The sequence below is a fragment of the Vipera berus genome (genome assembly GCF_964194415.1).
Source record: "Vipera berus genome assembly, chromosome: 7".
Taxonomy (NCBI): Eukaryota; Metazoa; Chordata; class Lepidosauria; order Squamata; family Viperidae; genus Vipera; species Vipera berus.
Genome location: NC_138209.1, coordinates 79,834,508 through 79,845,557, shown reverse-complemented (window position 1 = coordinate 79,845,557; position 11,050 = coordinate 79,834,508). Strand labels below are relative to the sequence as shown.

The 11,050-nt window shown below is 40.4% G+C and overlaps 1 protein-coding gene across 3 annotated transcripts in view; it reads right to left on the bottom strand.

Moving 5' to 3' along the window:
- Positions 1–228: 228 nt before the first annotated feature.
- The window catches only part of KCNIP4 (potassium voltage-gated channel interacting protein 4), a gene marked incomplete at its 5' end in the record, with an annotated part of 258,129 nt that continues 247,307 nt past the window's right edge, over positions 229–11,050 (bottom strand). For all 3 annotated transcript variants that reach the window (XM_081332490.1, XM_081332492.1, XM_081332491.1), the window contains 5 exons: positions 229–798; positions 1,836–1,898; positions 2,300–2,404; positions 3,961–4,068; positions 7,419–7,489. In XM_081332490.1, coding sequence (XP_081188616.1) covers positions 751–798; positions 1,836–1,898; positions 2,300–2,404; positions 3,961–4,068; positions 7,419–7,489 — 395 coding nt within the window. In that variant the 3' untranslated portion in view covers positions 229–750. The remainder of the gene's footprint in view (positions 799–1,835; positions 1,899–2,299; positions 2,405–3,960; positions 4,069–7,418; positions 7,490–11,050) is intronic.

Sequence of the window (11,050 nt, the reverse complement as noted above, 5' to 3'; positions counted from 1 at the left end):
TATCGGTAAATTTGTCAACAGAATAAGTTTATGCTAGGCAGTGTTTAAACAATGCATTTTTCTTGCGTAAGAAAAGCTATTATAAAAACTGTAGATCTTGAATTTAAAAGAGTAGCGTTAAGGAATCTGATATTCCTCCCAGGCTAGGCTAAGGAAGACTTTGCACGCCAGTCCATCATGGAGACACCGGGGGGGGGGGGGAATGCCTGGATGCATTGAAGTTGTCCCCTTTCTCACAGTGACCCAACCTGAGGCCAACACCTGAGCCTGCTCACCGACTGCACAAAGCTTCGAGCAACCCTCGGATGCATTCCCCTTTAAAAGTATTTGTCAAAAATACCCCCTCAAGTTGAGAGTTAGGTAGGATAAGCTTCATACAACGGGGACTGTGTGACATTGTGGAAGCTCGTCTAACAAAAAGCTTGCCTTTTCCCCCATCGCTCTGAGACCTCCGCTGTGCAAGTTGGAACGACAGTAATGCAATTTCCCTATTGCTGTTTTCTTTGGATTGTTCTATGACTCAAATGACATTTTAAAAACAACTAACGAGAGCATTGTTTAATGACTTTGCTTTACCTCAACTAGTGGAAAAATACAGTCTCAGAAGGGACGCTTTAATTAAACAAAGCTTATTTGCATTATAGACATCTCAGTGTAAAGCTGACAATTCTGATTCCTAAGTGGCAACGTTTATAGATGTGTTGCTGCAGAATTGTTCATATTGTCCACTGAAGGGAGAGCTGCATGAGGTTAAATTATATTTTCAAAGAGTTGCATGGAATGCATTATGTTTTCATCCTACAAAAGAAAAAAAAAGACAAAACAACCACACAAACCCTAATTATTAGGAAAAGATATTTGAAACCAAATTCTTAACACCACCAATGTACAGTTATGGATATAATGGATGTCTCCTTTAAGATAAAATTATTATATCTATCATCTCCTTCTACCTGTCTCTCTATCATCTCTCTGTCTGTCCATCCATCCATCCATCATCTGTCTGCTATCAATTAGCTAATCGACTATATCTCATCTAGGTAACCTTCCAAAGTCAAACCTAGCTGAAACACAGAACCACAGGCTATCATTCAAGGTTCATCCTTTCATTCTTTGAGGGCCCCCATAGCCCTTCAGCAAGCCTCCTATTGATTTCTGGAGACACAGAAATCGTCTATACAAGAGGAGCATTAAGGTGGCCTGGCCACCAGGCTCTCAAGAGTGGGGCGTCCAAGCAGTTTCAGCCTGCTCCCCCAGTTGTGGGAATATGCACTTGTGCATTCGATTAAGATGGTTGGCAGTGCTTGTAATTAAGAAATGGAACTTGGTGACAAGCAGGATCCGGAGTAATATTTTAAGTATCAACTGATCAACAGTACTAACGACAATAGAAATACTTAAATGGCGGAGTGAGTCACCTAAAACAGGCAGACCCTTTGCATTCCAGAAAGATGCTCGTGTCCAGAAAGATCTCCAGGAATCTCTGGAACGGAGCAGCAAAATAGCAAAATTCCAATTATGGAGTTCTATTAAACTCAAGAAAGCAGAGCTAAAGTTCGCAGGGTGCAGGAGGTAAATTTCATCTATTTTTTTCCCTCCTTTTTCTGGATGTTACCCTTGCATCACCCACCCATAACCTTCTGGTAGTCTTCAGAAGCTAAAAATGCTAATTCAGTGTGTGACTCCAAAGTGACCAAAAAAAAAAAATATTACACAAGGGGGAGAGTTCCTAGCGAGTCATTCTCAAGCAGGAGCTTGGGCTGTCGTTGACTGGGAGCTTGTGGCTGCCTCCAGCGCTTTCTCATGGCTTACAAGTCACCCACCGTTAAACTTACTTTTTGGCAGCTTTCCATGAATTCGTCTATGGTAACGACCCCATCCTTGTTCTTGTCCATTTTCTGAGAGAAATAAAAAGATTGCGCAAGCGGTTAGAAACTCCTCGCCCAGGTGTTTACTGCTTTGTTTTTAAAAGACTAGTTGTGGATGCTAAGGTTCCACTGAAAGAGAACGGATTGGTTCCACAGTTAGCGTCCGTTCTTGGATTTTACTTTATTTTGTTTCCTTACTTTAGAAATATTTGCAAATATTTAAGTCTAAGGAAAATAAAGCCTAGCACGAGAGCGGTTCCATGAAAGTAGCTTTAAAGCATTGATAAATAAACACCTAAATAGACCTGGGAGAAGAAGAGCTGATTTGCCTTTACAAATAGCATAATAATAGCAAATTCCGCGACTGTCAGCACGCAAGCCCTTAAAGGAATTTTCCTGAGTTTTCCTATAGGATTTAGGCAAATCCCCACCTGGAAAAATGTTTCCACGTGCTGTCTTGGGGCATCGTCTTGAAGAACAGGATAGGTGCATTTCCCCATCATGTCATAGATGGCCTTCATTATATCAAGCATTTCCTGGTGAGGAACAAACATATTAAACCGATGAAAAATACACATCGTGGCGATGGAAGATTTCTGACCTCTTTGGAGCTCTCCAAAGTCCTGCAATAAGGTGGTTTAACGGTGTGATCACAGTTCCCAAATGTGGAAGTTTGTTTGAAAGCCATTCAGTGACATCTGAGGATAAAGCTGATCTCTCCGTGTTTAACAGAACCTAGAACTGTTCTAATGATCAATGAACAGAGCAACAAGAGTTGGAAGGGACCTTGGGGGTCTTCTAGTCCAGCAAAGCTGGCTGAGGAATTCTGGGAGCTGAAGTCCACAAGTCTTAAAGTTGCCAAGGTTGAGGAGCCCTGTTCTAGTCATCTAAAAGGCCATCTCTCTCCAACATCTCATTGGAGCCCTTCTGTTGCTCGCTTGAGAATCGGTCAAGAGGACGAATTAGAAGTCATAACAAAAAAAGGTCACAACTGTCTGGATAAGAGGCTGTTCTGAAGATGAGGCCATTCAGTGATTCATTTCTGAAGCAGGAAGGCCCGTCCAACAAACTATAGCAGAATCCATCAGCACCACATTTTGGAAAGATAGATTAGATAGATAAATGATAGATAGATAGATAGATAGATAGATAGATAGATAGATAGATAGATAGATAGATAGATAGATAGATAGATAGATAGATAGATAGAATAAGATAGATTAGATAGATAGAATAAGAGATTAGATAGATGATAGAATAAGAGATTAGATAGAATAAAATAGATAAGATAGATAAATAGATAGATAGATAGATAGATAGATAGATAGATAGATAGATAGATAGATAGATAGAATAAGATAGATTAGATAGATAGAATAAGATAGATTAGATAGATAGATAGATAGATGATAGAATAAGAGATTAGATAGAATAAGATAGATTAGATAGATAGATAGATAGATAGATAGATAGATAGATAGATAGATAGATAGATAGATAGATAGGAAAAGATAGATTAGGTGATTGATAGATGATAGATAAATGATAGATATATTAGATGATAGATTAGATAGATGATATAGATAGATAGATCTTTATTGTTATTTTTTACTGTGGGCAAAATGGCACTCATTAAAAATGAAATTTAAAGCTGTACACATACACAACACGCACTTAAACAAAGCTGCCCAGGGTCACCTTGTAGGGGACATGGGAGCAAAAGAATTTACAAATAAAATAAATCTTTAACAGTTTTATCTGTCAAACAAGACGGCTTGTTTGCAGATTTGCTACAATGACTGCCGCATATATATGCAAAATTAGCAACGTCCAAACCTAACGGACCCAAAAAAGTTAATCCCATCTAGGAACATCTTTACGGTCTGCAAGTGCCTGACGAAGTAGGAAACTGAAGATGAAGAAGAACAAGCCCAGCTGAGCAGCAAAGTGGGTTTTTTGTGTGTTTTCTTTTAATCAAGAATTTAATTGTTCTAATATATACATCTTGTTCCACACTTCTGAATCCAGAGATCATAATTTATCCATAAGTGAAAAACGAGTGAATCGTTGGCCTTTGGGTGGGATTCCTTACCTCCTTTGTTATATAGCCGTCTTTATTTATATCATACAAATTGAAAGCCCAGTTGAGTTTTTCCTGCACGGTCCCACGGAGCAAAATCGAAAGGCCCATAACAAAATCCTAGAAGAAGAAGAAGGAGAAACAATACAAAACATGGTGGTTTTCATTGTTTTAGGTTAACATGCCAGGAAGAACCGCACTTTGGCAACAGGAACCACAAAATAAACCCAAATGATTGATTGATTCACAATCATTGTCACGTGACATCAGAACAGCCTTTGTTACTTTCCTTGTTTTCTTCAGGAAAGCAGAAAAACCTTGAAGATGACAACCCCCTTGCAAAACTCTATGGAATCTTTAAAAAACCCATTAAAGAACTTGGGTCTTGCTCGTTGTTGTAATCAGAAAATGAAAATGCTCCGCTTCAACTGGATGAGAGTGAGCTTGTATACTATTTATCTAGGGCAGGGGTGTCAAACTCAATTTCATTGAGGGCTGCATCAGCATTGCGGTTGCCCTCAAGGGGCCGGGTGGGTATGGCCAGGGTGGGCGTGGCTAGAGTGTGTATGGCCTACTGGGTGGGCTCTACATTGTTCGCATCAAAGGTGCCTATGGGGGCCTGGGCAGGAGTGGGACAGATCTGAGGGTCTCTGGCAGAAGGAGGGTCTCTGGGCCAGGGCCAAGGCAGTGGGGGCCGTTCCCTCACTGTTTCCAGGATGGCTTCGCGGGCCACATGAAACCAATTCGCGGGCCGCATCCGGCCCCCGGGCCTTGTGTTTGACATGTCTGATCTAGGGCAAGCCACTAGAATATCAACTGAGGGCAAAGCCCACTCCTCACTAGCTCTGAGGATGTCACCTAGTTTGGGTTATGAGATGTATGCAAGGAAACCACCCAGCTCAGAGAGCACCAAGGACCCCACAGTCCTCCTCCTCCGCAACCTCCCTCTCTTCTAGCACTGATGATGTTACCTAGTTAGGGTAATGAAACATCTGCAAAATAACAACCAAGCTCGGCAAGCACCAAGGACCCCATAGTCGTCCTCTTCCTCCTCCTCCTTGTCTGCAAATCCCACCTCCTAGCAGTGATGATGTTACCTAGTTTGGTGATGAAACTTCTGCAAGAAAACCACCCAGCTCAGCACCAAACACCCCTCATTTCAACCCTGAGCTACAAATATTCTTTATTGGTCTATACTATTTATCACTCAACTCCACTGAGCAGTGAAACCAGGAGTTTCACAAGTCTCACTCTCCCAAGCTATGGACCATCCCAGCTTCCATTGCACGAATAATCCTTTCTGTTATAGTGGAATCACCAGCGGCCACAGTTTTTATCAAAGTAGAAGCCGCTTTGGGTGGATCTGAGACAAAGCGGGTAATACAGCTGATTAGATGTCTTTTTTTCTCTGCCCTGTTGCCTTCGCATACAAACACCAACTTCAATTAATTCAGCAATATACAAGTTTTATCCCAGGAGGATGGTATCTTCTTAGGAGGTACCCCAGAAATCAACGTAAGCAGCAAATAAAGAAGATCAGGAAGTTACTCCTATGTTACAGCAAACAAAAGTTAATTGCAAGGACCAAATAAAAGCTCATTTCCCCCCCCCCCTTCAAAAATCAGTGTATGCAGACGGCATTTCACTGCATCTTTGGGGATTTTATTCTCCTTCCACTAGACTGCATTGATTTCTCAAAATAAATTTTATTGCAAACACGATTTGTATTAAGTCTGTGCAGTGATCCAGATTTGTGAGACCGAATGTGATTTACAGCATGGACGGGCCTGCATGTAGCCGTCCGTCAGAAGCTCCTCAACCAAAACCACGCCAAAATTGAGGAGATCAAAGTTAATCAAAGACACAGCTGTCAACCCTAACTGTAGTTTACATTATTAATTATTGTTCCTCTCTTCAGATGACTTAAGCACAGCCTTTTTTTTTAGTGAAGACTAAAATCACAGGCATAATTCAGTTATCTATGAATACATCAAGCTATCTGGTGAAAGGTAAGACCTTTAATTTAAATGTTACTGCTCTGTAGGTATTTTAAATATTCTTTTTAGTATATTTTTTGGGGGTGAAAACTGTGAGCAGTATAGACAGAAATAACCCTAATTAGAATACTGCCAGACGCACAAGGGTACTTGTTCTGAGCTTCTTAAAGAAAAAAAACCCAGAATGTTATATAATAAATATACCTAAGATAATAGTTTATCCATGCTGAGGATTTTTCAGTCCCATTGAGTTCAGTGAAGAGATCTGGTGAATATTTAGAACTGTTAATTCCAGAAAGGGGCTATCACTGGGAATTACCCAGAATGTAAGATGCCGATGGAGAATTGGATTTTTTAACTAAATGCCTTCAGTGGCTCGTCTGATTTATCTTTAAATACATATGAATTCATGAATAAATAAAGGCGTATTTAATCATCTGCAGACTATTCAGTTTCTACATTAATAAAAAAGTGTTATTAATGAATATGCAAATTCTGACAAAGGCCTCCGGATTACAAAGGCCTGGTGATAACATTCAAATGTTTTACTAACTTCACATTTATATCTCGATCACAATGTTTCCCCCCTTGGTTTATATCCTTTTCCCCTAGGTTTTTAAGGCAATGTTCATCCCTGATTTTTATTCCCATAGTAGCCCTCTTCTGGGTTAAGCGGACAGAGTCACCTTGTTGGGTGGCCATATAAGTATTTTTTTAATAAATAATAAATACATAAATTAAGGTGTGCAGAGGAAGTGACAGTTCCAGAAGCCAGCTTCCATAGCTGATGGTAGATGGGATTTTTTTTCTCTTGTTGTCTTGGCCCAATAGCTTAACCACTCCCCTCCCCTGCACTAACTGTGGTGGTTTAAATCTGCAGTCTGCATGTGAAAAACAAAAAACGAAACTTGGCCTGTAAATATATTTGGTTACCTCCATGATTCTCAAGACACATAGACTCTTGGAAACATCTTACTGTCTGCCCGCTATTGGTAAAGACATTAATGAATCACCTCTTCCTAGTGGGAGTGTTTAGAACTTGAGAAGACCACAAAACTTTTTCTATGAGTACAATCTTCAAGTTAAGAGCAGGGGAGGAACAATTTTCTTTCATTTAGCTCTTGAAACAAGAAGGAATTTATAGAGGGAAGATGTTAATTGGGAGATAATGAAAACCGAAACTTAAGTACCTGATTGATTTAAAAAAAGCCCTCTTTTCCTTCACTAATTGAATGCTTTCTCGTTGTATTAAAATTCTTTCCCTTGCTCTTCTCTTGAGGAAATATTGATCGGAGAAGGGATTAAAGGAGAATATTAGCTGGATAGAGGAGTGAAGTGTGGAGAGCTAGGAAACTAGGACTTGCATTTTCTCAAATATTACGTTATTTAATAGTAAGATTAATAAGTAAGAATTTGGTTGACCCAGTATACATGTTTATGTTTAAATATTTTTTTTTAAAAAAACAGCCTTACCTCAAAACTCACACTTCCATTGTGATCTGTGTCAAATGCATTGAACAGAAAATGTGCATATGTTGTAGAATCTGGAAATAAAAAGATTGATCCTTATTAATTACATATTAAAAATTAACACTTTCAATCTTATCTTTTCCATACCTCTATTGATTATTCTTATTAATTGGGGGGGAGGTTAAGCCATTATTTGATCATTGTTAAGCAATTACTTATAAAAAGTTATCCTTATACTTCGCATGATTCCAACCACAGGTGTCATAGATCAGGGGTACTCAACCATGGCAGCTTTAAGACTTGTGGACTTCAACTCCCAGAATTCCTGTTAAAGTTGCCACGATTGAGGACCCCTGTCACAGATGGTGTTAAAAATCCAGTTGTTATTTATAGAACTGGGAAATTAACCAAATTACACAGTAGGGTCTCCATTTATATTGGAGAATAGAAATCAAGTCACGTCAATGGAATGATTGGAAGAAACCACGCATTTCCGCCTGTTATTCTGTGCTACATATTTGCTGTTCCAGGTTGTTATTTCAGGATTCAAATTCGGAAAGGACGACAATGCCATTGTCATTTTTAAAGCGCCTAGTTGTTTGAAGACCCATCAAGTTGTTATAAGAAGTGCCATTCAGGCTCCTAATTATCTAAATAAAAATGGTTGAATTTCCCATTGAATTCAGTCAACCTCGACACTCTTGTTGGCTGAATCAAACTTCCTTCCTACCTGACTACCTCAAAGGTATATGCCGCCACTCCAAAATGCTTATATCTGCAACTTTTGAGCTTCTTCCTAGCCTTCTTCAAAGTCGTATCAAGTTTTTAGATAGAGCGTGGAGGGACAACTCTGGCTAGTTCCCCAACTTAACAATAGTTCGTTTGGTGACCATTTGAAGCATCTACCACGGTACTGAAAAGGGTGACTTGTGACTGTTTTCCCCACTTAGGACCCTTGCAGCATCCCTCAGGGTCACGTGATCAAAATCCAGAGGCTTCTGACAAGTCAAGGCATGTGCTTAATGTATTCTTCAGTTAACAACCACAGTGATTCATTTAACAACCGGGGCAGGAAAGATCGTAAAATGGGGCAAAAGTCACTTGACAAAAGTCTCTCTTAGCAACAAAATTTGGGGCACGATTGTGGCCGTAAGCCGAGTGACAAACAGGGCCCTGTTTTGCAGCTGGCTTTGCACCAACTGCAGTTCCCAGGGGTTCTTCAGAAGAAGCTCCAAAAAGGAATCTAAGGGGGCGCGTGAATTTTTGTGGCCTGGGGCTCACCTGATACCACCTTTTTCCAGCCCCCCCCTTGCCCACCCATCTTAGTCCCAGGCCTGCGCGTCCACCTTTGGGGGTTCAACAGTTCCCTAGCTGACCTCTGGGTAAGGGATGGTGATCTTTTCTTTCCTATTTATATCTGATCTCCAATGCAAGCAAGACATTAAAAGGCATTTTTTATCAGACGGCTGAGCAGACTACTCTCCCCAAGCCGTTAAGCAAGATAAACTGAACGAGATTCTTCATACAATCTTTTTCCCCCCAAATAAATCTGATCGTCTCGCAGCCTTTGCTCAGTAAAACATCCAAGAAAATAAAATAAAAAAAAAGATCATTGCAATTAAAAAAATAAAGAGGCTGACGCAGGATGTTCTTCAGCTTTTAATGAGACCTATTTAATATGGTTTCCCTTATGACACTGGAATATAAACCAGAAAACCTGGGGTGTATCACAAATCTTCCTCGCTCTTAATGACAGGGATGCTAGCTGTTGGATTTCAGATTTCCGTTCGATGGAATCGGTTTCCAATTCTCATTTACGATTCACATTTGATCCCCTCCAACCGGGCTGGATGCCCCTCAATTCATCCCAAAGCCTTTGTGTACTTTTTCTGACTCAAACTGACTTGGTCTGAATCCGATTGATTGAACCTCATCTGTATTTGCCCAATTAACATTTGGTAAAGTGGAAGGAATAAACAGCCTCGGGGTCTTAAGAGTTTCAGACCAAACCAGCCGAAATACTTATTTTTACAATATTATTAGTCCATATTTAACAGCTCACTTCAGCAGATGCCAGGTACTATAGAAGGCAGCGAACAACTGATAAATAACTTGTAATAAGGAAAAGAACTAGAGAACAGAGTTTAAAACCACAAGCCACAGAGTTTCAGCCACACTTTGGAGATTTTTGGGCAACCTGAAGAAGGGCGAAATAGAGTTCATATTGTAAAGCTCTACCCTAGTGTTGAAATTTTAAGCAAATAGAAGGTATCAAAATGATTTCAGTGGTCTTATTGCTGTCCCCTGGGAAGTGTGTGTTTGTGTGCTTGTGCAAAAGTCACAAATCTTTCCCCTATCCCATCCTGTGTCAAAATAGTCAAGATGGCAGCTATGATTGCTTTCGAGCAGCAGAATTCTTGGCTCGCAATGGTGGCGCAGTGGTCAAAATGCAGTATTGCAGGCTGACTCTACCCACAGCCTGGACGTTCGATCCTGACCGTCTCAAGGTTGACTCAGCCTTGTATCCGTCCCAGGTCGGTAAAACGAGGACCCAGATTATTGGGGGCCAACAGGCTGACTCTGTAAATCACTTAGAGAGGGCTGTGAAGCACTGTGAAGTGGTATATAAGTCTAAGTGTTATTACTATTGCTATTTTTGACTCTCTAGATGCCCCCCCCCCATTTTTTTCTACATAAGAAAAAGTTTTCTCTGGAAAAAAAAGATGGCTCCTGAAATATTTGTTCTGTTTCCGAGCGGGGAAAGTGCTTGACCTAGTTACATTTTTTTAACCAACAAGGATTCAAGATACCATCCCAAACTCATGTAGCAGTCAGAAAGAGCCCAAGCTGCTTTAATTTGATCCTCTGTTTTCATGGCTTTGTCACAAGTTTTTTGTTTGGAGAATCCTGTCTCTCTTGCTTTGACTCATAAAAGCCAGGAAATCGTTCCTCCATGCCAGCCTGGGCACCCTTTCAGTGCTGAGTGAAAAGCCAGGCACGGCAAGAAGGGGTTTACTACTAGCCACGAAGTGACCCCTTCCTAATCTAACTGCTGGGTCGCTACAGATTGGAATTGGGACTATTGGCTGGTCTTCCTTCAAGGCAAATGTTGACCACTGCAGGAAAAAAAATGGTGGACTAGATGACCATTTGGCTGTATCTGGCACCGTTTTTTTGTACCTAAAAAAGAAAAGGGCTAACAGTCCTTCAGTTTTTAGGATGACTATACTAGTATCATGAAGATATTTTTCTGGTAAGTATAAGGAAGTACATATTATTTTAAACAAAAACTTCCAGTCTATTTAGACCTTGGATTCCCCGTTTTTATTCTTTCAAAGAGTAACCATATCCAGCCTAACTTTAATTTTATATCTGAAGGGGAATGGGGGGGGTGTCTTTGTTCTGAGATAGTCAAGACAAGCTAAAATCTCCTCCATGCTGATCTCAAATCCACTTGAATACACAGCCGGCTCCTTCCCATTTTCTGAGGAATAACCTCATTTTTCCTGTGTGTTTTCAGTGTCTGCAGTGCTGAAGCTTGATTAGGCTTATTCAGTGCTTTTTTTGTAAAAGAAAAAGGTGCCAGAACTCACACACGTCATACAACCCGCCTTGCCTACCCTACAAGGTTCCAT